This window comes from Ranitomeya variabilis, chromosome 4, assembly GCF_051348905.1.
Source record: "Ranitomeya variabilis isolate aRanVar5 chromosome 4, aRanVar5.hap1, whole genome shotgun sequence".
In the NCBI taxonomy this organism is placed as follows: Eukaryota; Metazoa; Chordata; class Amphibia; order Anura; family Dendrobatidae; genus Ranitomeya; species Ranitomeya variabilis.
In genome coordinates this window covers 8,643,129-8,670,889 of record NC_135235.1, presented here as the reverse complement: position 1 = coordinate 8,670,889, position 27,761 = coordinate 8,643,129, and the positions used below count along the sequence as shown (strand labels likewise).

Genomic DNA, 27,761 nt, shown 5'->3' with positions numbered 1-27,761 from the left:
CGCAATCACTGCTGTTCCCTATTTTAGTGCCCTGTAATCCGGGATCACTGCTCTTCCCTATTTTAGTGCCCTGTAATCCGGGATCACTGCTGTTCCTTCTTTTAGTGCCGTGTAATCCGAAATCACTGCTCTTCCCTATTTTAGTGCCCTGTAATCCGGGATCACTGCTCTTCCCTCTTTTAGTGCCGTGTAATCCGGGATCGCTGCTCTTCCCTATTTTAGTGCCGTGTAATCCGGGATCACTGCTCTTCCCTCTTTTAGTGCCCTGTAATCCGGAATCACTGCTCTTCCCTATTTTAGTGCCCTGTAATCCGGGATAACTGCTCTTCCCTATTTTAGTGCCCTGTAATCCAGGATCACTGCTCTTCCCTATTTTAGTGTCCTGTAATCTGGGATCACTGCTCTTCCCTATTTTAGTGCCGTGTAATCCGGGATCACTGCTCTTCCCTATTTTAGTGCCCTGTAATCCGGGATCACTGCTCTTCCCAATTTTAGTGCCCTGTAATCTGGGATCACTGCTCTTCCCTATTTTAGTGCCCTGTAATCCGGGATCACTGCTCTTCCCTATTTTAGTGCCCTGTAATCCGGGATCACTGCTGTTCCCTATTTTAGTGCCCTGTAATCCGGAATCACTGCTTTTCCCTCTTTTAGTGCCGTGTAATCCGGGATCACTGCTTTTACTTATTTTAGTGCCCTGTAATCCGGGATCACTGCTTTTCCTTATTTTAGTGCCCTGTAATCCGGGATCACTGCTCTTCCCTATTTTAGTGCCCTGTAATCCGGGATCGCTGCTCTTCCCTCTTTTAGTGCCCTGTAATCCGGGATCACTGCTCTTCCCTATTTTAGTGCCCTGTAATCCGGGATCACTGCTCTTCCCTCTTTTAGTGCCCTGTAATCTGGGATCACTGCTTTTACTTATTTTAGTGCCCTGTAATCCGGGATCACTGTTGTTCCCTATTTTAGTGCCCTGTAATCCGGGATCACTGCTCTTCCCTATTTTAGTGCCCTGTAATCCGGGATCACTGCTCTTCCCTATTTTAGTGCCCTGTAATCCGGGATCGCTGCTCTTCCCTCTTTTAGTGCCCTGTAATCCGGGATCACTGCTCTTCCTGTCATGAATCCCAATGGCTAGGGATAGCACAGGACAAGCAAAGTACAAATATATTACGGACGAGCTCTAGGGTGATGGAACCTGGGCTGACCGCTGCCCTACGCCTGACAAACGCAACTAGAGATAGCCAGGGAGCGTGCCTACGTTGGTTCTAGACGCCACGCACCAGCCTAAGAGCTAACTAGCACTGCAGAGAAAATAAAGACCTCACTTGCCTCCAGCGGAATGAACCCCAAAAGATATAGTTGCCCCCCACATGTATTGACGGTGAAATGAGAGGAAGGCACACACATAGAGATGATATATATAGTTTTAGCAAATTGAGGCCCGCTGTAAACTAGAAAGCAGAACGATACAAAAGGGGACTGAGCGGTCAGCAAAAAACCCTAATCAAAAAACCATCCTGAGATTACAAGAACCCATGTGCCAACTCATGGCACATGGGGAGAACCTCAGTCCACTAGAGCTACCAGCTAGCATAGAGACATAATAAGCAAGCTGGACAAAAAACCAAACAACTGAAAATCAGCACTTAGCTTATCCTGAAAGATCTGGGAGCAGGTAGGCAGGAACCAAACAGAGCACATCTGAATACATTGATAGCCGGCAAGGGAAATGACAGAAAGGCCAGGTAAAATAGGAAACACCCAGCCACTGATGGACAGGTGGAAACCAAAGGCCGCAACCCACCAAAGTCACCCAGTACCAGCAGTAACCACCAGAGGGAGCCCACAAACAGAATCCACAACAGTACCCCCCCCTTGAGGAGGGGTCACCGAACCCTCACGAGAACCCCCAGGGCGATCAGGGTGAGCTCTATGGAAGGCGCGGACCAAATCAGTCGCATGAACATCGGAGGCGACCACCCAGGAATTATCCTCCTGACCATAACCCTTCCATTTAACCAAATACTGGAGTTTGCGTCTGGAAATACGAGAATCCAAGATCTCCTCAACAACATACTCCAATTCTCCCTCCACCAGCACCGGAGCAGGAGGCTCAACCGAAGGAACAACGGGCACCTCATACCTCCGCAACAACGACCGATGGAACACATTATGAATAGCAAACGATGCTGGGAGATCCAAACGAAAAGATACAGGGTTAAGAATCTCCGAGATCCTATAAGGACCGATGAACCGAGGCTTGAACTTAGGAGAAGAGACCTTCATAGGGACAAAACGAGAAGACAACCACACCAAATCCCCAACAAGAAGTCGGGGACCCACGCGGCGACGGCGATTAGCAAACTGCTGAGTCTTCTCCTGAGATAACTTCAAATTGTCCACCACCTGATTCCAAATCTGATGTAGCCTGTCCACCACCACGTCCACTCCAGGACAATCCGAAGGCTCCACCTGACCAGAGGAAAAACGAGGATGAAACCCCAAATTACAAAAAAAAGGAGAGACCAACGTGGCCGAACTAGCCCGATTATTAAGAGCAAATTCGGCCAGTGGCAAAAAAGCAACCCAGTCATCTTGATCAGCAGAAACAAAACACCTCAAATAAGTTTCCAAGGTCTGATTAGTTCGCTCCGTCTGGCCATTCGTCTGAGGATGGAATGCAGACGAGAAAGACAAATCAATGCCCATCTTGGCACAAAACGTCCTCCAAAATCTAGACACAAACTGGGATCCCCTGTCAGAAACGACATTCTCCGGAATCCCATGCAAACGAACCACGTTCTGAAAAAATAAAGGGACCAACTCAGAGGTGGAAGGCAACTTAGGCAAGGGCACCAAATGAACCATCTTAGAAAGGCGGTCAAACACAACCCAGATAACGGACATTTTCTGTGAAACCGGGAGATCAGAAATAAAATCCATGGAAATGTGCGTCCAAGGCCTCTTCGGGATGGGCAAGGATAACAACAACCCACTGGCCCGAGAACAGCAAGGCTTAGCTCGAGCACACACTTCACAAGACTGCACAAAGGTACGCACATCCCTAGACAAGGAAGGCCACCAAAAAGACCTGGCCACCAAGTCTCTAGTACCAAATATTCCAGGATGACCAGCCAACACAGAAGAATGGACCTCGGAGATGACTCTACTGGTCCAATCATCCGGAACAAACAGTCTTTCTGGTGGACAACGATCCGGTTTATCCACCTGAAACTCCTGCAATGCACATCGCAAGTCTGGGGATACGGCGGACAATATTACCCCATCCCTAAGGATACCAGTAGGCCCAGAGTCTCCAGGAGAGTCAGGCACAAAACTCCTGGAAAGAGCATCTGCCTTCACATTCTTTGAACCTGGCAGGTATGAAACCACGAAATTGAAACGAGAAAAAAACAACGACCAACGAGCCTGTCTAGGATTCAAACGCCTGGCAGACTCAAGGTAAATGAGATTCTTGTGATCAGTCAAGACCACCACACGATGTTTAGCACCCTCAAGCCAATGACGCCACTCCTCAAATGCCCACTTCATGGCCAAAAGCTCCCGATTACCCACATCATAATTGCGCTCGGCGGGCGAGAATTTTCTAGAGAAGAATGCACATGGCTTCATCACCGAGCCATTAGAACTTCTCTGTGACAAAACCGCCCCCGCTCCAATCTCGGAAGCATCAACCTCAACCTGAAAAGGAAGTGAAACATCTGGTTGACACAACACAGGAGCAGAAGAAAACCGGCGCTTAAGTTCCTGAAAGGCCTCCACGGCCGCAGGAGACCAATCAGCAACATCAGCACCCTTTTTAGTCAAATCAGTCAAAGGTTTAACAATACTGGAAAAATTAGCAATGAACCGACGATAAAAATTAGCAAACCCCAAGAACTTCTGAAGGCTCTTAACAGATGTAGGTTGTGTCCAGTCACAAATCGCCTGAACCTTGACGGGATCCATCTCAATAGTAGAAGGAGAAAAAATGTACCCCAAAAAAGAAATCTTCTGGACTCCGAAGAGACACTTTGAGCCCTTCACAAACAGAGAATTGGCCCGCAGAACCTGAAACACCTTCCTGACCTGTAGAACATGAGACTCCCAGTCATCAGAAAACACCAAAATATCATCCAAATACACAATCATAAACTTATCCAGATATTCACGGAAAATATTGTGCATAAAGGACTGAAAGACTGACGGAGCATTGGAGAGTCCAAAAGGCATTACCAAATACTCAAAATGGCCCTCAGGCGTATTAAATGCGGTTTTCCACTCATCACCCTGTTTTATCCGCACCAGATTATACGCACCGCGAAGATCTATCTTAGTGAACCACCTAGCCCCCTTAATGCGAGCAAACAAATCAGTCAATAATGGCAATGGATACTGATACTTGACTGTAATCTTATTCAGAAGGCGATAATCTATACAAGGCCTCAGGGAACCATCTTTTTTTGCCACAAAAAAAAAACCTGCTCCCAGAGGGGACGAAGATGGACGAATATGTCCCTTTTCCAAGGACTCCTTAATATAATTCCGCATAGCAGTATGCTCTGGCAGTGACAGATTAAATAAACGACCCTTAGGGAACTTACTGCCAGGAATCAATTCTATAGCACAGTCACAATCTCTATGCGGAGGGAGCGAATTGAGCTTAGGCTCCTCAAAAACATACCTATAGTCAGACAAAAACGCAGGGATCTCAGAAGGAGTAGATGAAGCGATTGAAATCGGAGGTGCATCATCATGAACCCCCTGACATCCACAGCTTAACACAGACATTGTTTTCCAGTCCAGGACAGGATTATGAGTTTGTAACCATGGCAGACCCAGCACTAGTACATCATGTAAATTATAAAGTACAAGGAAGCGAATCACCTCCTGATGAACGGGAGTCATGCGCATGGTCACTTGTGTCCAATACTGCGGTTTATTCATAGCCAATGGTGTAGAGTCAATTCCTTTCAGAGGAATTGGAACTTCCAGAGGTTCCAGACTAAAACCGCAGCGTTTAGCAAATGACCAATCCATAAGACTCAGGGCAGCGCCCGAATCCACATAGGCATCGACGGAAATGGAAGACAGTGAAAAAATCAGAGTCACAGACAAAATGAACTTAGGCTGCAGAGTACCAATGGCAAAAGATTTATCAACCCTTTTTGTGCGTTTAGAGCATGCTGATATAACATGAGCTGAATCACCACAATAGAAACACAATCCATTTTTCCGCCTATAATTTTGCCGTTCACTTCTGGACTGAATTCTATCACATTGCATAGTCTCAGGTGCCTGTTCAGAAGACACCGCCAACTGGTGCACGGGTTTGCGCTCCCGTAAACGCCGATCAATCTGAATGGCCATAGCCATAGACTCATTCAGACCTGTAGGCGTAGGGAACCCCACCATAATATCCTTAATGGCTTCAGAAAGACCATTTCTGAAGTTTGCAGCCAGGGCGCACTCATTCCACTGAGTAAGCACCGACCATTTCCGAAACTTCTGACAATATATCTCCGCTTCATCATGCCCCTGAGAGAGGGCTAACAAAGCCTTTTCAGCCTGAATCTCTAGGTTAGGTTCCTCATAGAGCAATCCCAATGCCAGAAAAAACGCATCCACACTGAGCAATGCAGGATCCCCTGGTGCCAATGCAAATGCCCAATTCTGAGGGTCGCCCCGCAGGAAAGATATTACAATCTTGACCTGTTGAGCAGGGTCTCCAGAGGAGCGAGATTTTAAAGAAAGAAACAATTTACAATTGTTCCTGAAATTCAGGAAGGTAGATCTATCTCCAGAAAAGAACTCTGGAATAGGAATTCTAGGTTCAGACATGGGAGTGTGAACAACAAAATCCTGTATGTTTTGAACTTTTGCCGCGAGATTACTCAGGCTGGAAGCCAAACTCTGGACATCCATGTTAAACAGCTAAGATCAGAGCCATTCAAGGGTTAAGAGGAGGTAAGAAGCAGCTAGACAGCAATTAAGGGCTAGGCAGCAAAACTCTGAAGGGAAAAAAAAAAATAAAAATATCCCTTAAACACTTCTCTTTCTCCTGCTTCAGCCCAAACAATTAACACTTTGTGGGCCGGCTATACTGTCATGAATCCCAATGGCTAGGGATAGCACAGGACAAGCAAAGTACAAATATATTACGGACGAGCTCTAGGGTGATGGAACCTGGGCTGACCGCTGCCCTACACCTGACAAACGCAACTAGAGATAGCCAGGGAGCGTGCCTACGTTGGTTCTAGACGCCACGCACCAGCCTAAGAGCTAACTAGCACTGCAGAGAAAATAAAGACCTCACTTGCCTCCAGCGGAATGAACCCCAAAAGATATAGTTGCCCCCCACATGTATTGACGGTGAAATGAGAGGAAGGCACACACATAGAGATGATATATATAGTTTTAGCAAATTGAGGCCCGCTGTAAACTAGAAAGCAGAACGATACAAAAGGGGACTGAGCGGTCAGCAAAAAACCCTAATCAAAAAACCATCCTGAGATTACAAGAACCCATGTGCCAACTCATGGCACATGGGGAGAACCTCAGTCCACTAGAGCTACCAGCTAGCATAGAGACATAATAAGCAAGCTGGACAAAAAACCAAACAACTGAAAATCAGCACTTAGCTTATCCTGAAAGATCTGGGAGCAGGTAGGCAGGAACCAAACAGAGCACATCTGAATACATTGATAGCCGGCAAGGGAAATGACAGAAAGGCCAGGTAAAATAGGAAACACCCAGCCACTGATGGACAGGTGGAAACCAAAGGCCGCAACCCACCAAAGTCACCCAGTACCAGCAGTAACCACCAGAGGGAGCCCAAAAACAGAATCCACAACATCTTCCCTATTTTAGTGCCCTGTAATCCGGGATCGCTGCTCTTCCCTCTTTTAGTGCCCTGTAATCCGGGATCACTGCTCTTCCCTCTTTTAGTGCCCTGTAATCTGGGATCACTGCTCTTCCCTATTTTAGTGCCGTGTAATCCGGGATCGCTGCTCTTCCCTATTTTAGTGCCCTGTAATCCGGGATCACTGCTCTTCCCTATTTTAGTGCCCTGTAATCTGGGATCACTGCTCTTCCCTATTTTAGTGCCGTGTAATCCGGAATCACTGCTCTTCCCTATTTTGGTGCCCTGTAATCCGGGATCACTACTCTTCCCTCTTTTAGTGCCCTGTAATCCGGGATCACTGCTCTTCCCTCTTTTAGTGCCCTGTAATCCGGGATCGTTGCTCTTCCCTATTTTAGTGCCCTGTAATCCGGGATCACTGCTCTTCCCTATTTTAGTGCCCTGTAATCCGGGATCGTTGCTCTTCCCTATTTTAGTGCCCTGTAATCCGGGATCACTGCTCTTCCCTATTTTAGTGCCCTGTAATCCGGGATCACTGCTCTTCCCTATTTTAGTGCCCTGTAATCCGGGATCACTGCTCTTCCTCTTTTAGTGCCGTGTAATCCGGGATCGCTGCTCTTCCCTATTTTAGTGCCCTGTAATCCGGGATCACTGCTCTTCCCTCTTTTAGTGCCCTGTAATCTGGGATCACTGCTCTTCCCTCTTTTAGTGCCCTGTAATCCGGGATCGCTGCTCTTCCCTATTTTAGTGCCCTGTAATCCGGGATCACTGCTCTTCCTCTTTTAGTGCCGTGTAATCCGGGATCGCTGCTCTTCCCTATTTTAGTGCCCTGTAATCCGGGATCACTGCTCTTCCCTATTTTAGTGCCCTGTAATCCGGGATCGCTGCTCTTCCCTATTTTAGTGCCCTGTAATCCGGAATCGCTGCTCTTCCCTATTTTAGTGCCCTGTAATCCGGGATCGCTGCTCTCCCCTATTTTAGTGCTCTGTAATCCGGGATCGCTGCTCTTCCCTCTTTTAGTGCCCTGTAATCCTGTGATCTCTTTCTTGCTCTCACAGGACTGGATCCTGCTGAACCCTATTTCCAGGGGACTCCAGTTGAGGTGAGGCTGGACCCCTCAGATGCTGCATTTGTTGATGCCATCCACACAGACGCTGCCCCGATAATCCCCAATGTAGGCGAGTATACTCCAGGAGGAGACACTGCAGGGAATAACTCCTACCCTCCACTTAGGTCTCAACAGGCTGAGTGATAAAAGTTGTGTCCTACCAGGTTTCGGAATGAGTCAGTTGGTCGGACATGTGGACTTCTTCCCGAATGGTGGAGAGGAAATGCCAGGATGTAAGAAGAACGCACTGTCACAAATAGTGGACATTGATGGCATCTGGCAAGGTAAAAATATCACCTGCAGTCCTATGTAACACCACAGATAACACAGTGATAACTCTGAGTACAGATAATGAAGTAGATATCACCTGCAGTCCTATGTAACACCAGAGATAACACAGTGATAACTCTCTGAGTACAGATAATGTAGTAGATGTCACCTGCAGTCCTATGTAACACCACAGATAACACAGTGATAACTCTCTGAGTACAGATAATGTAGTAGATGTCACCTGCAGTCCTATGTAACACCACAGATAACACAGTGATAACTCTCTGAGTACAGATAATATAGTAGATGTCACCTGCAGTCCTATGTAACACCACAGATAACACAGTGATAACTCTCTGAGTACAGATAATGTAGTAGGTGTCACCTGCAGTCCTATGTAACACCACAGATAACAGTGATAACTCTCTGAGTACAGATAATGTAGTAGATGTCACCTGCAGTCCTATGTAACCCCACAGATAACACAGTGATAATTCCCTGAGTACAGATAATGTAGTAGATGTCACCAGCAGTCCTATGTAACACCACAGATAACACGGTGATAACTCTGAGTACAGATAATGTAGTAGATGTCACCTGCAGTCCTATGTAACACCACAGATGACACAGTGATAACTCTCTGAGTACAGATAATGTAGTAGATGTCACCTGCAGTCCTATGTAACACCACAGATAACACAGTGATAACTCTCTGAGTACAGATTGTTCTGTCTTCATACACGTTGATACGGTGTGTGATCCGACATACGGCATAAACCACTTCTGTCTCCCAAATAAGCAGACTGTCCTCTGTAGTCTAACTTGTTTATTGGTAAACATGAGCGCGGTAAAACTAGAATAATACAAATGATATGTATAAGTATTGGGCTAAACGATAACACAACTACAACTAACAGGGAAACATACAGTATGGTGCAACTTCTACATAACTACATACAGCAGATTCCTGGTAACCACATTTCCTGTGTACTGGCTGCTATACAGTTAATCACACACTGTACTACACTACATTGTAGGAACAGGGGTAATGACCTTACCGGATAAACTTAACAAGGATTAGAAGTAAGTGAGGTAGTTCCAACAGCAGATAACGCGTGTGTCCAGGGAGATGCACAGAGAGAGAATGGGAATTTCCCCATCCCAGAATGCCTTGCTGAAACCCACAATGCAACACTCTATTATTACATGAAAAACACAGGTTATAAATTTATCCACCACTGGGTGGTGCTATAACACAGCAAAACCAGAACTAGTGCTAAACCTTGTGTCCTTCTTTTAGAAAGGACAGAACACTCCCCGCTTGGCATCAACCGATGCCACCTACAGGTTCTTTTGGCGAAAACAGTAAGACAAGTTCCGCCACTGGTCTGAGGAATAGTTTGCTTTCCCCAGACTTGCCTACTTTGACCTCGACCTTGCGGATCTTCCCATCTTTGCTTGGGAATACTTTAGTGATGAGGCCTAGTGGCCACTCATTACGGTGTGACTGGCTGTCTTTCATGAGAACGACATCACCAGTTTTGATGTTTGGTTTGTCGGTCTGCCACTTCTTCCTTGGTTGTAAGGTGGAGAGGTACTGCTTCCTCCATCTGTCCCAGAAGGTATTGGAGAGACTTTGGACTTGTCTCCATTGTCGTCTGTAGAGGTCCTTGTTGCTAAATTCTCCAGGTGGAGCGCTGAGAACGCTGGCTTTCTGAGTAAGTAACATGGCAGGAGTGAGAATGGTCGGATCCTCAGAGTCACTAGAAAGTGAAGTCAACGGTCTGGCATTAATGATGGCCGAAACTTCTGCTAGGAATGTGGTCAAACTTTCATGTGTGAGTCTTGCACTACCTGCCTGCAAGAAAATGGAGTCAAGGATTCTGCGTGCTATTCCTATCATCCTCTGCCAAGCACCTCCCATGTGAGAAGAGTGTGGTAGATTGAAAGTCCAGGTACATCCCTGCTCACTCAGGTATCTTTCCACACCGGTGGTGTCTAGGTTGGAAGGAATTTGAAGTTCTTTCACTGCTCCTACAAAGTTGGTACCTCTATCGGAGCGTATGTGCTTCACGGGACCTCTGATGGCGATGAAACGTCGGAGTGCATTTATAAACCCTGAAGTGTCCATGGACTCAATTACTTCAATGTGGACTGCTCTAATGGACATACAGGTGAACATAACAGCCCAACGTTTGGCATTGGCCTGGACTCTTCTAGTGTTCCGTGCAACCACAGACCATGGTCCGAATACGTCCAGTCCGACGTTGGTAAAGGGAGGTTCTGTACTAAGTCTGTCTGGTGGGAGATTGGCCATCTTCGGCTTTTGAGTCCCGCCACGGAGTTTGCGACAAATCACACAATTGTAAATGAGTTTACTCACGCATCGCTTTGCTCCGACTATCCATAGTCCAGCAGTTCGTAGATTTCCTTCAGTAAACAGTCGTCCCTGATGTTTCACCAAGTGGAGGTGTTGCACAAGCAGGGTCGTGACATGATGATGTCCAGGAATTATTATAGGGTGTTTCTCCCCAAATTCCACTTCAGCTTCTTGAAGACGACCTCCAATTCTTAACAGCCCATCCTGGTCAATGATTGGATCAAGCTTCTTCAAGACACTATCTCTGGAAACGGGTTGGCTTTTATTGAGGTTATCTATTTCTTTGGCGTAACATTCACGTTGTATGGTACGAATTATGACGTTCTTGGCATTTTCCATGCTTGGAACGGTAAAGGCACACTTGCAGTGGTGCCAACCTTTGCAAGGTTTCTGGATGGCGGGTGACGTTGACTTGTAGGATCGAGCCACATGAATTAAACAAACAAGGGCACGACCAAGTGAGTCCCAAGTTGAGAACCTGTTGAAGCGGTGGGATTTGAGGTGATTGTCTTTAGTCACCGTACGTAGAACGGATACCTGAGGACGGATTTCCTCATCTGCCTCTGGATCCACCAATTCAAAGATGTTTGACTCGTCCACATATGGCGTCGAACGGTATAAGAATGTAGGACCGGTGAACCAGGTTGTGTCCTTAAGTTGTCTTGCTTCAACGGATCTGGTTGCGTGGTCCGCCGGATTGTGGTGCGTGGACACATAGTGCCACTGTTTAGGTTCGGTGGATCTCCTGATCCTTAGCACCCGATTGCTGACATAGACATAGAAGCGACGAGTTTCATTACAAATGTACCCCAGCACTACCTTGCTGTCAGTGTAGAACTCAACTTCTTTGATTTCCAGGTCCATTTCTGTTGAGATAAGCTCAGCTAACTCTACTGCCAGCACAGCTGCACAGAGTTCCAGTCTGGGTACTGTGTGTTCACGGAGTGGGGCCAATTTTGTCCGGCTCATAACAAGCCTTACGTGGCATTGTACGTTGATGTCAGTTGTTTTCAAATACGCCACTGCTGCAATTGCCTTGGTTGAAGCATCGCAGAAGATACAAAGCCTTTGCACCTCGATTTCTGATGAAGGCACAGAAGCATATGGCCGTGCCACGTAGAGACTCGACAGGGCTTCTAAAGAATTTTTCCATCTTTCCCACAGTTCTCTTTTATCGCTGGGAAGCGGATCATCCCAATCGGATGTCTCTTGGGTGAAGTCTCTCAACATCATTTTACCTTGGATAGTTACAGGGGTTACAAATCCCAGAGGATCGTACAAGCTGTTCACAACGGACAGGACGCCTCTACGCGTGAAGGGTTTCTCTTCTTCGCTGATCTGGAAGGTGAATGCATCCTTTTTTAAATCCCAGAGTAGACCCAGGCTCCGCTGCATGGGAAGGGAATCCATGCTTAAATCCAAGTCTTTTAAATCGGTTGAGTAATCTTGAGAGGGAAAAGCTGCCATTAGTTTCTGGCTGTTGGAAGCAATTTTGTGCAACCTCAAATTGGATGAAGCGAGCATTTCTTGTGCCCTTTTCAGGAGGCTGACTGCTGACTCCTCTGTGGGTGTGGATTTCAGGCAGTCATCTACGTAGAAATCCTTTTCCACAAAAGATCTTACATCCGATCCATACTTCGCTTCACCTTCTCTGGCTGAATGTCTAAGGCCATAGATAGCGACAGCAGGGGAAGGGCTGTTCCCGAAAATGTGAACCTTCATACGATATTCCACGATGTCCTTGTAGGGGTCATTATTGTGGTACCAGAAGAACCTCAAGTAGTTTCTGTGTTCTTCTTTAACAAGGAAGCAGTGAAACATCTGTTGTATGTCAGCCATAAATGCTACTGCGTCTTTGCGGAAACGAAGAAGTACTCCCAGAAGTCTGTTGTTGAGGTCTGGACAGGACAGGAAGACGTCGTTTAAAGAAACACCTTCGTATCTGGCACTTGAGTCAAATACCACTCTTATCTGACCTGGTTTCTTCGGATGATACACGCCGAAAATAGGTAAGTACCAACATTCCTCGGAATCTTGAAGTATAGGTGCAATTTCCGCATGGCCACTCTGGAATATTCTCTCCATGAAGGTAAAGAAGTGTTGTTTTGTTTCTGGTGCCTTCTGCAGTTTGCGCGTAAGGGAGACAAATCGACTGTAGACAAGTTCTCTGTTGTTGGGTAAGCGTTGCCTCTGTGGTTTGAATGGTAAAGGTGCGACCCAACTCTTTGATTCATCTCTTACTATCTCTCGCTCCATGATATCCAAGAACAGTCTGTCCTCTATGGACATTGCTACCTGGTTGTCTTCTCTTGTTCTGTGGAAAACTGTGCACCCTATATGATCTTGCTCACCGTCGCACGCATGGTCTTCACAGGAAGGATCAGCTAACGGACAAGGTGGAGGGGTGTGGTGTGGCAATTCTTTAATCAGGAAACTGTTCTCGCATGGCTGGAAGAGAGATGGGCATCCATTCTCGAGGGTATTGGTGAGCATGCTATTGACTGATGTCGGCCTGTGTGCTCCACCCAAACAGACATCTCCCACAATGACCCATCCTAGGTCAAGTCTCTGAGCATATGGGGCGTTTTGTGGGCCGTTGATCTGCCCTCTAGCCTTGTGGACCCGTAGTATGTCTCTTCCGAGAAGTAAGACGATAGGAGCTCCTTGGTCAAGCTCTGGTATCAGGTGAGCTATACATCTCAAGTGGGTGTGATGAGCTGCTACCTCTGGTGTAGGTATCTCAGACCTGTTGTCTGGAATCTGGTTGCACTCCAGTATTGATGGCAAGGATAAGCAGGTTTGACCGTCTATAGACTCTACTTTGAATCCAGTTGCTCTCCTCCCCGCCGTCTCGACAGTACCTGCACATGTCTTCAAGGAGTACGGAGAGCCGGGACCAGCAATGTTGAAGGTGTCGAAGAGAAAGGACTTAGCTAGAGACCTGTTGCTCTGATCATCCAAGATTGCATATACCTTGATCGCCTTATCCCGTTGGCTCGCTGGGAATACTCTGACAAGACAGATCTTTGAGCAGGATCTTCCTGCTACGAGTTCCTTGCAGATCTCTGTGCACCGAGAAGTGACCACTGGGGTGTCCATGTCAGTGTCCATCTGTTTTTCGGCAGACTCTTCTACTTGCGACGATACCCCTGAGGGTGGTCCAGGATGTAAGGCCGTGTTGTGTTCCACACTACTACATTCTGTGCATTTCACACTGGATTCACAGTTCTTGGCGAAGTGTGAGGTTGTCGCGCAGCATCTGAAGCATATCTTGTTTTCCTTTAGGAAACTCTTACGGTCTTCTAGAGACTTCTCCCTGAAGGCTCTACATTTTAGTAGAGGATGAGGTTTCTTGTGTAGGGGGCAGTATTTGCTGAGATCCTGCGGTTTGTCCTCTTCTGGAGAGGACTTACTTGCCCTGTAAGGAAAACCTGTGGAGGTAACATTAGTTTTGTGGACTGCCACTGGTGTTTTACTGGGTTTTACACCAGAGGCAGTGGTACATGACATAGTGAAATCGAAACTAGGGTCATTTCTAACTTTAGCCTGCTGAGCAACAAAGTCTACAAACACCCCAAAAGGAGGAAATGGTACCTTATGAGCCTGTTTGTAACGGGACCCGTGACTGACCCATTTTTCTTGTAAGTTATAAGGGAGCTTTTGGACAATCGGGTTGAAACCTCTGGCAGTGTCCAGGAATGCCAACCCTGGTAGATCACCTTCTGCCTGAGCAGCATGTACCTCCATTAACAAGTCGCTCAGTTCCCTGAGCTTTTGATAACCCTTATTTGCTATCTTGGGGAAATCATCAATTCTTTTATACAAAGCATTTTCTATAGCTTCTATTGACCCATAACATTCTTCGAGTCTCTCCCACACCATACGAAGTCCTGTGTGTGGGTACTTTATGTTAATGTTCCTGATTCTTTTGGCATGTTCAGCTGACTCGCTCCCAAGCCACTTAACCAGTAGATCTAACTCTTCACTACTGGAAAGATGCAAGTCTCTGATGGCATTCTGAAAAGAGGCTCGCCATGCTCTGTAGCTTTCAGCTCGATCAGTGAACTTTACAAGTCCCTTGGTCACCAGCTCCCGGCGGGTAAAGAACCTTGCAAAGTTCATAGTGGCTGAGTCTGTGCCGACGTGAGCTGGTGTGCTGTTGTTATGCGGTGTTTGTGGTGCATCCTCATACCTGGTAGGAGCTTCTGGCATAGGAAAGTCTGTATAAACCCGTTCAGTGGCGAAGGGTGTCCCTGTCAGTCTGGGCGGAGGCCGTACCTTCTGTTCCGTAGGACGGTAGTGGTGATCAATGTCGTTTCGCAGTATACTTTCCTGCTTCCAGTACGGTGTTCGGAGGAAGGATCTCTGGTAATCTGTATAGGCTGGTTGGTGTAACGGATCAGAGTTGTCTTCCACTTTGGAATGTTGGCGGACATATTCTGAGACGCGTTGAGCAGGGTCCTGATGATCAAGGTCTGGTCCGCGTATGTCGCTGCCTCGCTCGGATTCAGGAAACTCCACGGCTTCTAAAAACTCAGCTTTGGCTATTGCGGCTGCTGCTTCTTTTTCAGCGGAAAGCCTTTCTAAGGTCGCTTGCAGGCGGGCTCTTTCTGCTTCTTGCTCTGCTTCTTGGCGGGCTCTTTCTGCTTCTTGCTCTGCTTGCAGGCGGGCTCTTTCTGCTTCTTGTTCTGCTCGCAGGCGGGCTCTTTCTGCTTCTTGGCGGGCTCTTTCTGCTTCTTGGTCTGCTTGTCTTAACTTTAACTGCATCTCTTGTGCAGCGAAGGAGGATCTCACTTTCGCCGCCTCAGCTTCTGCTCGGGCGAGGGTGGCAGACCTTTTCGAGGAAGACTTGCTAGAGCGGCTTGTTTGGGATCTCGTCTTGAGTGAAGATGTTTGACTTGCAGACATTTTATGTCCGTTTGCAGGCTGTAGGACGTCTCAGAGCGGGTAGGGGTGACTTCGGCGTGGACTGAGACGTGTGGTGCTTGGTGGGCTGCACTCTCGGTACTTGTGACTGTATGGCGGCCGCTGCGGTATCTGCAGGTAGTGCGGTGTGGTACAAGCGGCTGCGTAGGTGGTATTTGCTTTCGCTGGCGTCTAGCCTCCCTTTACTGTAATCCCGGCGCCCAGCTTCCGTTTTACTGTTCTGTCTTCATACACGTTGATACGGTGTGTGATCCGACATACGGCATAAACCACTTCTGTCTCCCAAATAAGCAGACTGTCCTCTGTAGTCTAACTTGTTTATTGGTAAACATGAGCGCGGTAAAACTAGAATAATACAAATGATATGTATAAGTATTGGGCTAAACGATAACACAACTACAACTAACAGGGAAACATACAGTATGGTGCAACTTCTACATAACTACATACAGCAGATTCCTGGTAACCACATTTCCTGTGTACTGGCTGCTATACAGTTAATCACACACTGTACTACACTACATTGTAGGAACAGGGGTAATGACCTTACCGGATAAACTTAACAAGGATTAGAAGTAAGTGAGGTAGTTCCAACAGCAGATAACGCGTGTGTCCAGGGAGATGCACAGAGAGAGAATGGGAATTTCCCCATCCCAGAATGCCTTGCTGAAACCCACAATGCAACACTCTATTATTACATGAAAAACACAGGTTATAAATTTATCCACCACTGGGTGGTGCTATAACACAGCAAAACCAGAACTAGTGCTAAACCTTGTGTCCTTCTTTTAGAAAGGACAGAACACAGATAATGTAGTAGATGTCACCTGCAGTCCTATGTAACACCACCGATAACACAGTGATAACTCTGAGTACAGATAATGTAGTAGATGTCACCTGCAGTCCTATGTAACACCACAGATAACAGTGATAAATCTCTGAGTACAGATAATGTAGTAGATGTCGCCTGCAGTCCTATGTAACACCACAGATAACACAGTGATAACTCTGAGTACAGATAATGTAGTAGATGTCAGCTGCAGTCCTATGTAACACCACAGATAACACAGTGATGACTCTCCGAGTACAGATAATGTAGTAGATGTCACCTGCAGTCCCATGTAACACCACAGATAACACAGTGATAACTCTCTGAGTACAGATAATGTAGTAGATGTCACCTGCAGTCCTATGTAACACCACAGATAACACAGTGATAACTCTCTGAGTACAGATAATGTAGTAGATGTCACCTGCAGTCCTATGTAACACCACAGATAACACAGTGATAACTCTCTGAGTACAGATAATGTAGTAGATGTCACCTGCAGTCCTATGTAACACCACAGATAACACAGCGATAACTCTGAGTACAGATTATGTAGTAGATGTCACCTGCAGTCCTATGTAACACCACAGATAACACAGTGATAACTCTCTGAGTACAGATAATGTAGTAGATGTCACCTGCAGTCCTATGTAACACCACAGATAACACAGTGATAACTCTCTGAGTACAGATAATGTAGTAGATGTCACCTGCAGTCCTATGTAACACCACAGGTAACACAGTGATAACTCTCTGAGTACTGATAATGTAGTAGATGTCACCTGCAGTCCTATGTAACACCACAGATAACACAGTGATAACTCTGAGTACAGATAATGTATTAGATGTCACCTGCAGTCCCATGTAACACCACAGATAACACAGTGATGACTCTCCGAGTACAGATAATGTAGTAGATGTCACCTGCAGTCCCATGTAACACCACAGATAACACAGTGATGACTTTCTGAGTACAGATAATGTAGTAGATGTCACCTGCAGTCCTATGTAACACCACAGATAACACAGTGATAATTCCCTGAGTACGGATAATGTAGTAGATGTCACCTGCAGTCCCATGTAACACCACAGATAATCTGTTTCTCCATTGTGACTTTCTTCTTCTGTTTCCGGCAGGGACTCGGGATTTTGTCGCCTGCAATCACCTGCGCAGTTACAAGTATTACTCAGAGACTATTCTGCAGCCGGACGCCTTTGTTGGGTTCCCCACCTCTACTTACAGCTCATTTTCCTCGGTAAGGTTTTGGGGTCGAATAGTCGGGGACAGTTTCAGACACACGGGTCCCCAATGTCCCCACATCAGCGAAGCACAGAGCCATTTATGTTGCATTTCTATGACTGTTAGGCAAGTGACAGGCGACCACACTCCTGTTGCTCGGCGCCCGTTCACCTCCTCACAGTATGATGGAGAATTACGGGCACTGGATGATCACCGACGCTGGCTCTTCTCCTGCATCATTTCATGATATTGATGTGCTGCCGAGAACGGTTGTCATAGATCGCAACCATGGGGGTCAAAGCTGAACCACCCACGCTGTTATCTTTGTGTAACGAACAGCTCTCTGTTGCCCCCTATCGTCAGGATAATTACACCATTGACCGAATATTAACAGAGGAGGCTGTGGCTGTTTCCACTATGGCCGGTTATTGGTAAGCTAACAGTGAGCGTATGGTATAAACGCCTCCAATTCCCACGGTTGGGTTTGGTGTATATATCCCGGTATAGTCACTGCTAGATACATGATAACCCAAGAACTAATCACCACCACCAGTTGTTTTTATACAGGCTGACTGGAGGCCTGGTTCTGGCAGCAGATGGCTTTGGGGTGCGGGTTACAGAATAAAAGGAGCAGAACTGTTACATTTTATATTTAATCCAGAACGACAGGCAATGTTTATAAAAAAAATATACAAAATAGTTTACAAAGGGACAAAGTAATACAGCATTTACAATTACATGAACTAAAAATAAATTAAGAAGGAAACTTACTAGGCTGATCACAAAGATCATTCGGCCTAGCGAAAGCACCTCGATCGAATGTCTGGTTAACAGGAATCACGCATACACTGACATCTATCTCGCTACATGATCACAGAATACAATTTGTCTTGACCTTTTATCAGCACCTGAGTTATCCCCCCCCGCCCGTGATGACCTCTTGTGGGGCGGGTTGTGGGTTGCCCTCAGCCCTTCAAGATTTTATGAAATTCCCAACATTAACAATATCTTCAGTCCAGATGTTCGCAGAAGTTCAAAATCACCGCCATAGTGTGATGTGTTCAGAGTGTCGGCATAGTGTGATCTGATCAGAGTGTCGGCATAGTGTGATGTAATCAGAGTGTCGGCATAGTGTGATGTGATCAGAGTGTCGGCATAGTGTGATGCGATCAGAGTGTCTGCATAGTGTGATGCGATCAGTGTCAGCATAGTGTGATCTGATTAGAGTGTCGGCATAGCGTGATGTGATCAGAGTGTCGGCATAGTGTGATGCGATCAGAGTGTCGGCATAGTGTGATGCGATCAGAGTGTCTGCATAGTGTGATGCGATCAGAGTGTCTGCATAGTGTGATGCGATCAGAGTGTCTGCATAGTGTGATGCGATCAGAGTGTCGGCATAGTGTGATGCGATCAGAGTGTCGGCATAGTGTGATCTGATCAGTGTCGGCATAGTGTGATGCGATCAGAGTGTCAGCATAGTGTGATACGATCAGAGTGTCGGCATAGTGTGATGCGATCAGTGTCAGCATAGTGTGATCTGATTAGAGTGTCGGCATAGCGTGATGTGATCAGAGTGTCGGCATAGTGTGATGCGATCAGAGTGTCAGCATAGTGTGATGCGATCAGAGTGTCGGCATAGTGTGATGCGATCAGAGTGTCTGCATAGTGTGATGCGATCAGAGTGTCTGCATAGTGTGATGCGATCAGAGTGTCTGCATAGTGTGATGCGATCAGAGTGTCGGCATAGTGTGATGCGATCAGAGTGTCGGCATAGTGTGATCTGATCAGTGTCGGCATAGCGTGATGTGATCAGAGTGTCGGCATAGTGTGATGCGATCAGAGTGTCGGCATAGTGTGATGCGATCAGAGTGTCAGCATAGTGTGATCTGATTAGAATGTCGGCATAGCGTGATGTGATCAGAGTGTCGGCATAGTGTGATGCGATCAGAGTGTCTGCATAGTGTGATGCGATCAGAGTGTCAGCATAGTGTGATCTGATTAGAGTGTCGGCATAGCGTGATGTGATCAGAGTGTCGGCATAGTGTGATGCGATCAGAGTGTCAGCATAGTGTGATGCGATCAGAGTGTCTGCATAGTGTGATGCGATCAGAGTGTCTGCATAGTGTGATGCGATCAGAGTGTCTGCATAGTGTGATGCGATCAGAGTGTCTGCATAGTGTGATCTGATCAGTGTCGGCATAGTGTGATCTGATCAGTGTCGGCATAGTGTGATCTGATCAGTGTCGGCATAGTGTGATCTGATCAGTGTCGGCATAGTGTGATCTGATCAGTGTCGGCATAGTGTGATCTGATCAGTGTCGGCATAGTGTGATCTGATCAGTGTCGGCATAGTGTGATCTGATCAGTGTCGGCATAGTGTGATCTGATCAGTGTCGGCATAGTGTGATCTGATCAGTGTCGGCATAGTGTGATCTGATCAGTGTCGGCATAGTGTGATCTGATCAGTGTCGGCATAGTGTGATCTGATCCATGTCGGCATAGCGTAATCTGATCAGTGTCGGCATAGCGTGATCTGATCAGTGTCGGCATAACGTGATGTGATCAGTGTCGGCATATTGTGATCTGACCAGTGTCGGCATAGTGTGATCTGATCAGTGTCGGCATAGTGTGATCTGATCAGTGTCGGCATAGTGTGATCTGATCCATGTCGGCATAGTGTGATCTGATCAGTGTCGGCATAGTGTGATCTGATCAGTGTCGGCATAGTGTGATCTGATCAGTGTCGGCATAGTGTGATCTGATCCATGTCGGCATAGTGTGATCTGATCAGTGTCTGCATAGTGTGATGCGATCAGAGTGTCGGCATAGTGTGATCTGATTAGAGTGTCGGCATAGTGTGATGTGATCAGAGTGTCGGCATAGTGAGATGTGATCAGAGTGTCTGCATAGTGTGATGCGATCAGAGTGTCTGCATAGTGTGATGCGATCAGAGTGTCGGCATAGTGTGATCTGATCAGTGTCGGCATAGTGTGATCTGATCAGTGTCGGCATAGTGTGATCTGATCCATGTCGGCATAGTGTGATCTGATCAGTGTCGGCATAGCATGCTCTGATCAGTGTCGGCATAGTGTGATCTGATCCATGTCGGCATAGTGTGATCTGATCAGTGTCGGCATAGCATGCTCTAATCAGTGTCGGCATGGTGTGATCTGATCAGTGTCGGCATAGTGTGATCTGATCAGTGTCGGCATAGTGTGATCTGACCCATGTTGGCATAGTGTGATCTGATCAGTGTCAGCATAGTGTGATCTGATCAGTGTCGGCATAGTGTGATCTGATCAGTGTCGGCATAGTGTGATCTGATCCATGTCGGCATAGTGTGATCTGATCAGTGTCGGCATAGTGTGATCTGATCAGTGTCGGCATAGTGTGATCTGATCAGTGTCGGCATAGTGTGATCTGATCAGTGTCGGCATAGTGTGATCTGATCAGTGTCGGCATAGTGTGATCTGATCAGTGTCGGCATAGTGTGATCTGATCCATGTCGGCATAGCATGCTCTGATCAGTGTCGGCATAGTGTGATCTGATCCATGTCGGCATAGTGTGATCTGATCAGTGTCGGCATAGCATGCTCTAATCAGTGTCGGCATGGTGTGATCTGATCAGTGTCGGCATAGTGTGATCTGATCAGTGTCAGCATAGTGTGATCTGATCAGTGTCGGCATAGTGTGATCTGACCCATGTCGGCATAGCGTGATGTGATCAGTGTCGGCATATTGTGATCTGACCAGTGTCGGCATAGTGTGATCTGATCAGTGTCAGCATAGTGTGATCTGATCAGTGTCGGCATAGTGTGATCTGATCAGTGTCGGCATAGTGTGATCTGATCAGTGTCGGCATAGTGTGATCTGATCCATGTCGGCATATTGTGATCTGATCAGTGTCGGCATAGTGTGATCTGATCAGTGTCAGCATAGTGTGATCTGATCAGTGTCGGCATAGTGTGATCTGATCAGTGTCGGCATAGTGTGATCTGATCAGTGTCGGCATAGTGTGATCTGATCCATGTCGGCATAGTGTGATCTGATCAGTGTCGGCATAGTGTGATCTGATCAGTGTCGGCATAGTGTGATCTGATCCATGTCGGCATAGTGTGATCTGATCAGTGTCGGCATAGCATGCTCTAATCAGTGTCGGCATAGTGTGATCTGATCAGTGTCGGCATAGTGTGATCTGATCAGTGTCAGCATAGCGTGATGTGATCAGTGTCGGCATATTGTGATCTGACCAGTGTCGGCATAGTGTGCACTGATGCTCTTGGATTAGAAGATGGAGAAAATAAATGTCTCCATCTTCTCCATAGTGTCAGTGTGTGGAAATGGACTATACTCAGATGTCATCTGAGTGCAAGTCTGATGTTTTCCATCCACTCACTGACGTGCACGGCCGAGTGTGATCCGAATTTCAGATCAATCTTGGGCATGCAGTGACTTTTTTTTTCCCTTACTCCACGTTGGACCAAGGAAAAAATCTGACACGTGCATGGCCCCATAGAATAACATTGGTCAGCGCGTGATCCGATATTTTGTCAGATCGCACTCATACCGAAAATCCGGCTTTTACAAGAGAACCTTGATGAAGACCTTGTCAGGTGGAAACGTTGGATATATCATCTGTATATTCACTTGTGGGGATCAGTGACCCCAGGGTCACTGACCTGTTGCTTCAGTGCTGACATTTTACACTTCTGGTGATTTGCATTTCTCGGGGGCTGTCGCTTGACTTTCACATTCTCGTGTCACAGCTCCAGATCGCCCAGGATATGGGGACATCTGCGTCACATCCCTGGTGCCCACACTGGACGCAGCGCGCGCCGCCACTCAGATCTCCCAGAATCAGAACGTGGAAAGATTGGGGGAGACTCCAGATAATCTCGGGGCAGGAGCCTTCATGGGATGTTTCTTATTTCTGCTTTGTTCTAGGGTTCGGGGTTCCCGTGCCCCAGTGAGGGGTGCCCAAGAATGGGACACTTTGCAGATAGTTACAAGGGCGCCTCCGGGCAGAAGTTCTTCCTCAACACCGGTGATATGTCCAGCTTCGCTCGTAAGTCTCACCTCCCCGATGCCATTATGTAACTATGAACTTTGCTGGTGATTTTGTGTCTCCGTTGTGAACCATTTCCCAAATCTCTGTTGTCAGTGTATGGAAACATTCTGGTTACATCCCAACCCTAAAAACCTCGTCTTGACCTTGTTCTACTCACACAGCTGAGGGGTTGTGACAATGTATCCAGTGTAGACGCCTTGATACGTCACGAAGCCTCAATGTCCAATCACTAATGTATAGACATATGTAATATGATCAGATTTACAGCGGGGTCCACAGTATAACGCTCGGCTTCCTGATGCCCCCAGGCTGGAGATACAAGGTCACCATAGAGGTCGTCGGATCTCTGAACGTCCAGGGATTTTTCCAAGTTTCCTTGTTTGGTCCCAATGGAAACACTCGTCAGTATCAAATCTACAGGTACGTGAAGGGACAGAGACTGCACCTGTCCAGATGGTGGCACACAGTGCCCATGTAATGCCAGGCTGTGCCCATGTAATGCCAGGCTGTGCCCATGTAATGCCTAGATGGTGGCACACAGTGCCCATGTAATGCCAGGCTGTGCCCATGTAATGCTCAGATGGTGGCACACAGTGCCCATGTAATGCCAGGCTGTGCCCATGTAATGTCCAGATGGTGGCACACAGTGCCCATGTAACGCCAGGCTGTGCCCATGTAATGCCCAGATGGTGGCACACAGTGCCCATGTAACGTCAGGCTGTGCCTATGTAATGCCCAGATGGTGGCACACAGTGCCCATGTAATGCCAGGCTGTGCCCATGTAATGTCCAGATGGTGGCACACAGTGCCCATGTAACGCCAGGCTGTGCCCATGTAATGCCCAGATGGTGGCACACAGTGCCCATGTAATGTCAGGCTGTGCCCATGTAATGCCCAGATGGTGGCACACAATGCCCATGTAATGCCAGGCTGTGCCCATGTAATGCCAGGCTGTGCCCATGTAATGCCCAGATGGTGGCACACAGTGACCATGTAATGCCAGGATGTGCCCATGTAATGCCCAGATGGTGGCACACAGTGCCCATGTAATGCCAGGCTGTGCCCATGTAATGCCCAGATGGTGGCACACAGTGCCCATGTAATGCCAGGCTGTGCCCATGTAATGCCCAGATGGTGGCACACAGTGCCCATGTAATGCCAGGCTGTGCCCATGTAATGCCCAGATGGTGGCACACAGTGCCCATGTAATGCCAGGCTGTGCCCATGTAATGCCCAGATGGTGGCACACATTGCCCATGTAATGTCAGGCTCTGCCCATGTAATGCCCAGATGGTGGCACACAGTGCCCATGTAATGCCAGGCTGTGCCCATGTAATGCCCAGATGGTGGCACACAGTGACCATGTAATGCCAGGATGTGCCCATGTAATGCCCAGATGGTGGCACACAGTGCCCATGTAATGCCAGGCTGTGCCCATGTAATGCCCAGATGGTGGCACACAGTGCCCATGTAATGCCAGGCTGTGCCCATGTAATGCCTAGATGGTTGCACACAGTGCCCATGTAATGCCAGGCTGTGCCCCTGTAATGCCCAGATGGTGGCACACAGTGCCCACGTAATGCCAGGCTGTGCCCATGTAATGCCAGGCTGTGCCCATGTAACGCCCAGATGGTGGCACACAGTGCCCATGTAATGCCAGGCTGTGCCCATGTAATGCCTAGATGGTGGCACACAGTGCCCATGTAATGCCAGGCTGTGCCCATGTAATGCCCAGATGGTGGCACACAGTGCCCATGTAATGCCAGGCTGTGCCCATGTAATGCCCAGATGGTGGCACACAGTGCCCATGTAATGCCAGGCTGTGCCCATGTAATGCTTAGATGGTGGCACACATTGCCCATGTAATGTCAGGCTCTGCCCATGTAATGCCCAGATGGTGGCACACAGTGCCCATGTAATGCCAGGCTGTGCCCATGTAATGCCAGGCTGTGCCCATGTAATGCCCAGATGGTGGCACACAGTGACCATGTAATGCCAGGATGTGCCCATGTAATGCCCAGATGGTGGCACACAGTGCCCATGTAATGCCAGGCAGTGCCCATGTAATGCCAGGCTGTGCCCATGTAATGCCAGGCTGTGCCCATATAATGCCCAGATGGTGGCACACAGTGCCCATGTAATGCCAGGCTGTGCCCATGTAATGCCCAGATGGTGCCACACATTGCCCATGTAATGTCAGGCTCTGCCCATGTAATGCCCAGATGGTGGCACACAGTGCCCATTTAATGCCAGGCTGTGCCCATGTAATGCCAGGCTGTGCCCATGTAACGCCCAGATGGTGGCACACAGTGCCCATGTAATGCCAGGCTGTGCCCATGTAATGCCCAGATGGTGGCACACAGTGCCCATGTAATGCCAGGCTGTGCCCATGTAATGCCCAGATGGTGGCACACAGTGCCCATGTAATGCCAGGCTGTGCCCATGTAATGCTTAGATGGTGGCACACAGTGCCCATGTAATGCCAGGCTGTGCCCATGTAATGCCCAGATGGTGGCACACAGTGCCCATGTAATGCCAGGCTGTGCCCATGTAATGCCCAGATGGTGGCACACAGTGCCCATGTAATGCAAGGCTGTGCCCATGTAATGTCCAGATGGTGGCACACAGTGCCCATGTAATGCCAGGCTGTGCCCATGTAATGCTCAGATGGTGGCACACAGTACCCATGTAATGCCAGGCTGTGCCCATGTAATGCCCAGATGGTGGCACACAGTGCCCATGTAATGCCAGGCTGTGCCCATGTAATGCCAGGCTGTGCCCATGTAACGCCCAGATGGTGGCACACAGTGCCCATGTAAGGCCAGGCTGTGCCCATGTAATGCCTAGATGGTTGCACACAGTGCCCATGTAATGCCAGGCTGTGCCCATGTAAAGCCCAGATGGTGGCAGACAGTGCCCATGTAATGCCAGGCTGTGCCCATGTAATTCCCAGATGGTGGCACACAGTGCCCATGTAATGCCAGGCTGTGCCCATGTAATGCCCAGATGGTGGCACACAGTGCCCATGTAATGCCAGGCTGTGCCCATGTAATGCCTAGATGGTGGCACACAGTGCCTATGTAATGCCAGGCTGTGCCCATGTAATGCCCAGATGGTGGCACAGTGACCATGTAATGCCAGGCTGTGCCCATGTAATGCCCAGAAGGTGGCACACAGTGCCCATGTAATGCCAGGCTGTGCCCATGTAATGCCCAGATGGTGGCACACACTGACCATGTAATGCCAGGCTGTGCCCATGTAATGCCCAGATGGCACACAGTGCCCATGTAATGCCAGGCTGTGCCCATGTTATGCCCAGATGGTGGCACAGTGTCCGTGTAATGCCCAGAGACATACCGTGCCAGGCACTGTTGTAATGGTGCCCATGTAATGCCAAGATGGTGACACATGGGGTCCATTTAGTGTCATAAGGTGCCCATATATTACCCAAGGAGAACCAGGTGGTGCTATACTGTGCCAATATGGAGCCCACCTGGAGCCATGTTGCAGGCTGGCCTGGATGATGGAGGTTATACTTAGAATGTAAGTCCGCGGGGGCAGGGTCCTCGCCCCTCTGTATCAGTCTGTGATTGTTAGTTTTGTTTACTGTAAACGATATCTATAACCCTGTATGAAACCCCTGCTCATGTACAGCACCATGGAATCAATGGTTCTATATACATAATAATAATAATAATAATAACTTTCCTCTATGCAGTGGCTACATCAACACAGGGAGCTCATACACGGGGTACATCGATGTGGAGACCGACGTTGGGAACCTCAACAAAGTGAAATTCATCTGGAACAATAACGTCATTAACCCTCTCTTCCCCACAATCGGGGCCTCATCTGCAACCGTCCAGTATGGAAAAGATGGAGTAACGTAAGTAAAACCTGTTATCCATGGTCACCATACCCACCCTGGGGTGAGATCAGGGTCCACTGCACCCATTAGTAGACACCTGGGTGGCTCAGTGGGGCATAGAGCAGTCACCATACCCACCCTGGGGTGAGATCAGGGTCCACTGCACCCGTCAGCAGCCACCTGGATGCCTCAGTGGGGCATAGGCAACCTACATCCTCCAGGACAGAATGTTTGGGGTCACGGCTGTTATGGTTGGACCTCACGGTCTCCAGAGTCTTCAGAGCGTCTATCTCTGACCACCTCATTACAGACTTACAACTGGTGTAAGATAAGCCTTCGGGCAGCCATGTCTGAGCAGGGTTAGGTCCAGCAGATACACGTGGTGAGGTGGGGTCCACGATGCTCTGGCCTCTGAGTCCCTGTACAGTAACCATCAGGTCTGTCCACCAGGTGCCCTTGGCCCTGACTTGTCCTCTCCACCTGTGCATGTCACCTAATACTTTGCACGACTCCCTACGGAGTTCCTTGGCCCCACAGTTTGCAGGCTGGTCTGCGGTGGCCACCTAGTGTCTCTGCTGTCTGGGACAGTGCTGTCACTAGACCCGGGCACTGCAGCTGCCCTGCGGCCGCTCTGTTCCCATGTTCCTGAATGTGGCACCCGGGCCTCACTCCCTTTACAAAGCCGCTATCCTGTCCCCTGGAGCTCTTACCCCAGGAACCTCTCAGCTCTTTGCGATGGGTCTTCCTGTCCTGAGAGCCACGGATGACTTGCGCTGGTTTAACCCTTTGTAATCTTCTTTTGCAGTTACAGATTCTGTGGCAGCGGAACAGTCAGAGAAGAAGTCCTGCAGACCCTGAATCCCTGCTAACTCCGAGAAATAAAGATCCATCTGCACAACGTCTGCGGCTGAGTTATTCCACCAAATATGAAGAATAGAGACCAAAATGTCAAAGATGTCTTATCACTCCCAGAGCAGCACTCACAATTCTGCTGGCTCCATGTGCCACAGTGTAATGCATTGTCATTCCTACTAACAGGTCACACTGATTACCCCACAGCAAAGTCCACACTGAACAAGCAGGGGGCTGGCGGGCAGAGCTGCTGCAGGCTCAGTGACAGGATCGGCTGTCTATTGGCAGCATTATTCCACTGAAGTGAATGGCGCCATGATGGGGCCCAGGCCCCTACTAAGACAATGCTGGCACAGAAATC

The 27,761-nt window shown here is 48.1% G+C and overlaps 1 protein-coding gene across 3 annotated transcripts in view; it reads left to right on the top strand.

Annotated features, from left to right (window-relative positions):
- Positions 1-27,446, top strand: part of LOC143769417 (pancreatic triacylglycerol lipase-like) — a 77,434-nt gene extending 49,988 nt beyond the window's left edge. For all 3 annotated transcript variants that reach the window (XM_077257917.1, XM_077257915.1, XM_077257916.1), the window contains exons 7-13: positions 7,918-8,037; positions 8,132-8,251; positions 17,510-17,628; positions 22,557-22,677; positions 22,989-23,100; positions 26,399-26,566; positions 27,354-27,446. In XM_077257917.1, the coding sequence (XP_077114032.1) occupies positions 7,918-8,037; positions 8,132-8,251; positions 17,510-17,628; positions 22,557-22,677; positions 22,989-23,100; positions 26,399-26,566; positions 27,354-27,417 (824 nt within the window). In that variant the 3' untranslated portion in view covers positions 27,418-27,446. The remainder of the gene's footprint in view (positions 1-7,917; positions 8,038-8,131; positions 8,252-17,509; positions 17,629-22,556; positions 22,678-22,988; positions 23,101-26,398; positions 26,567-27,353) is intronic.
- The last annotated feature ends 315 nt before the right edge of the window (positions 27,447-27,761 follow it).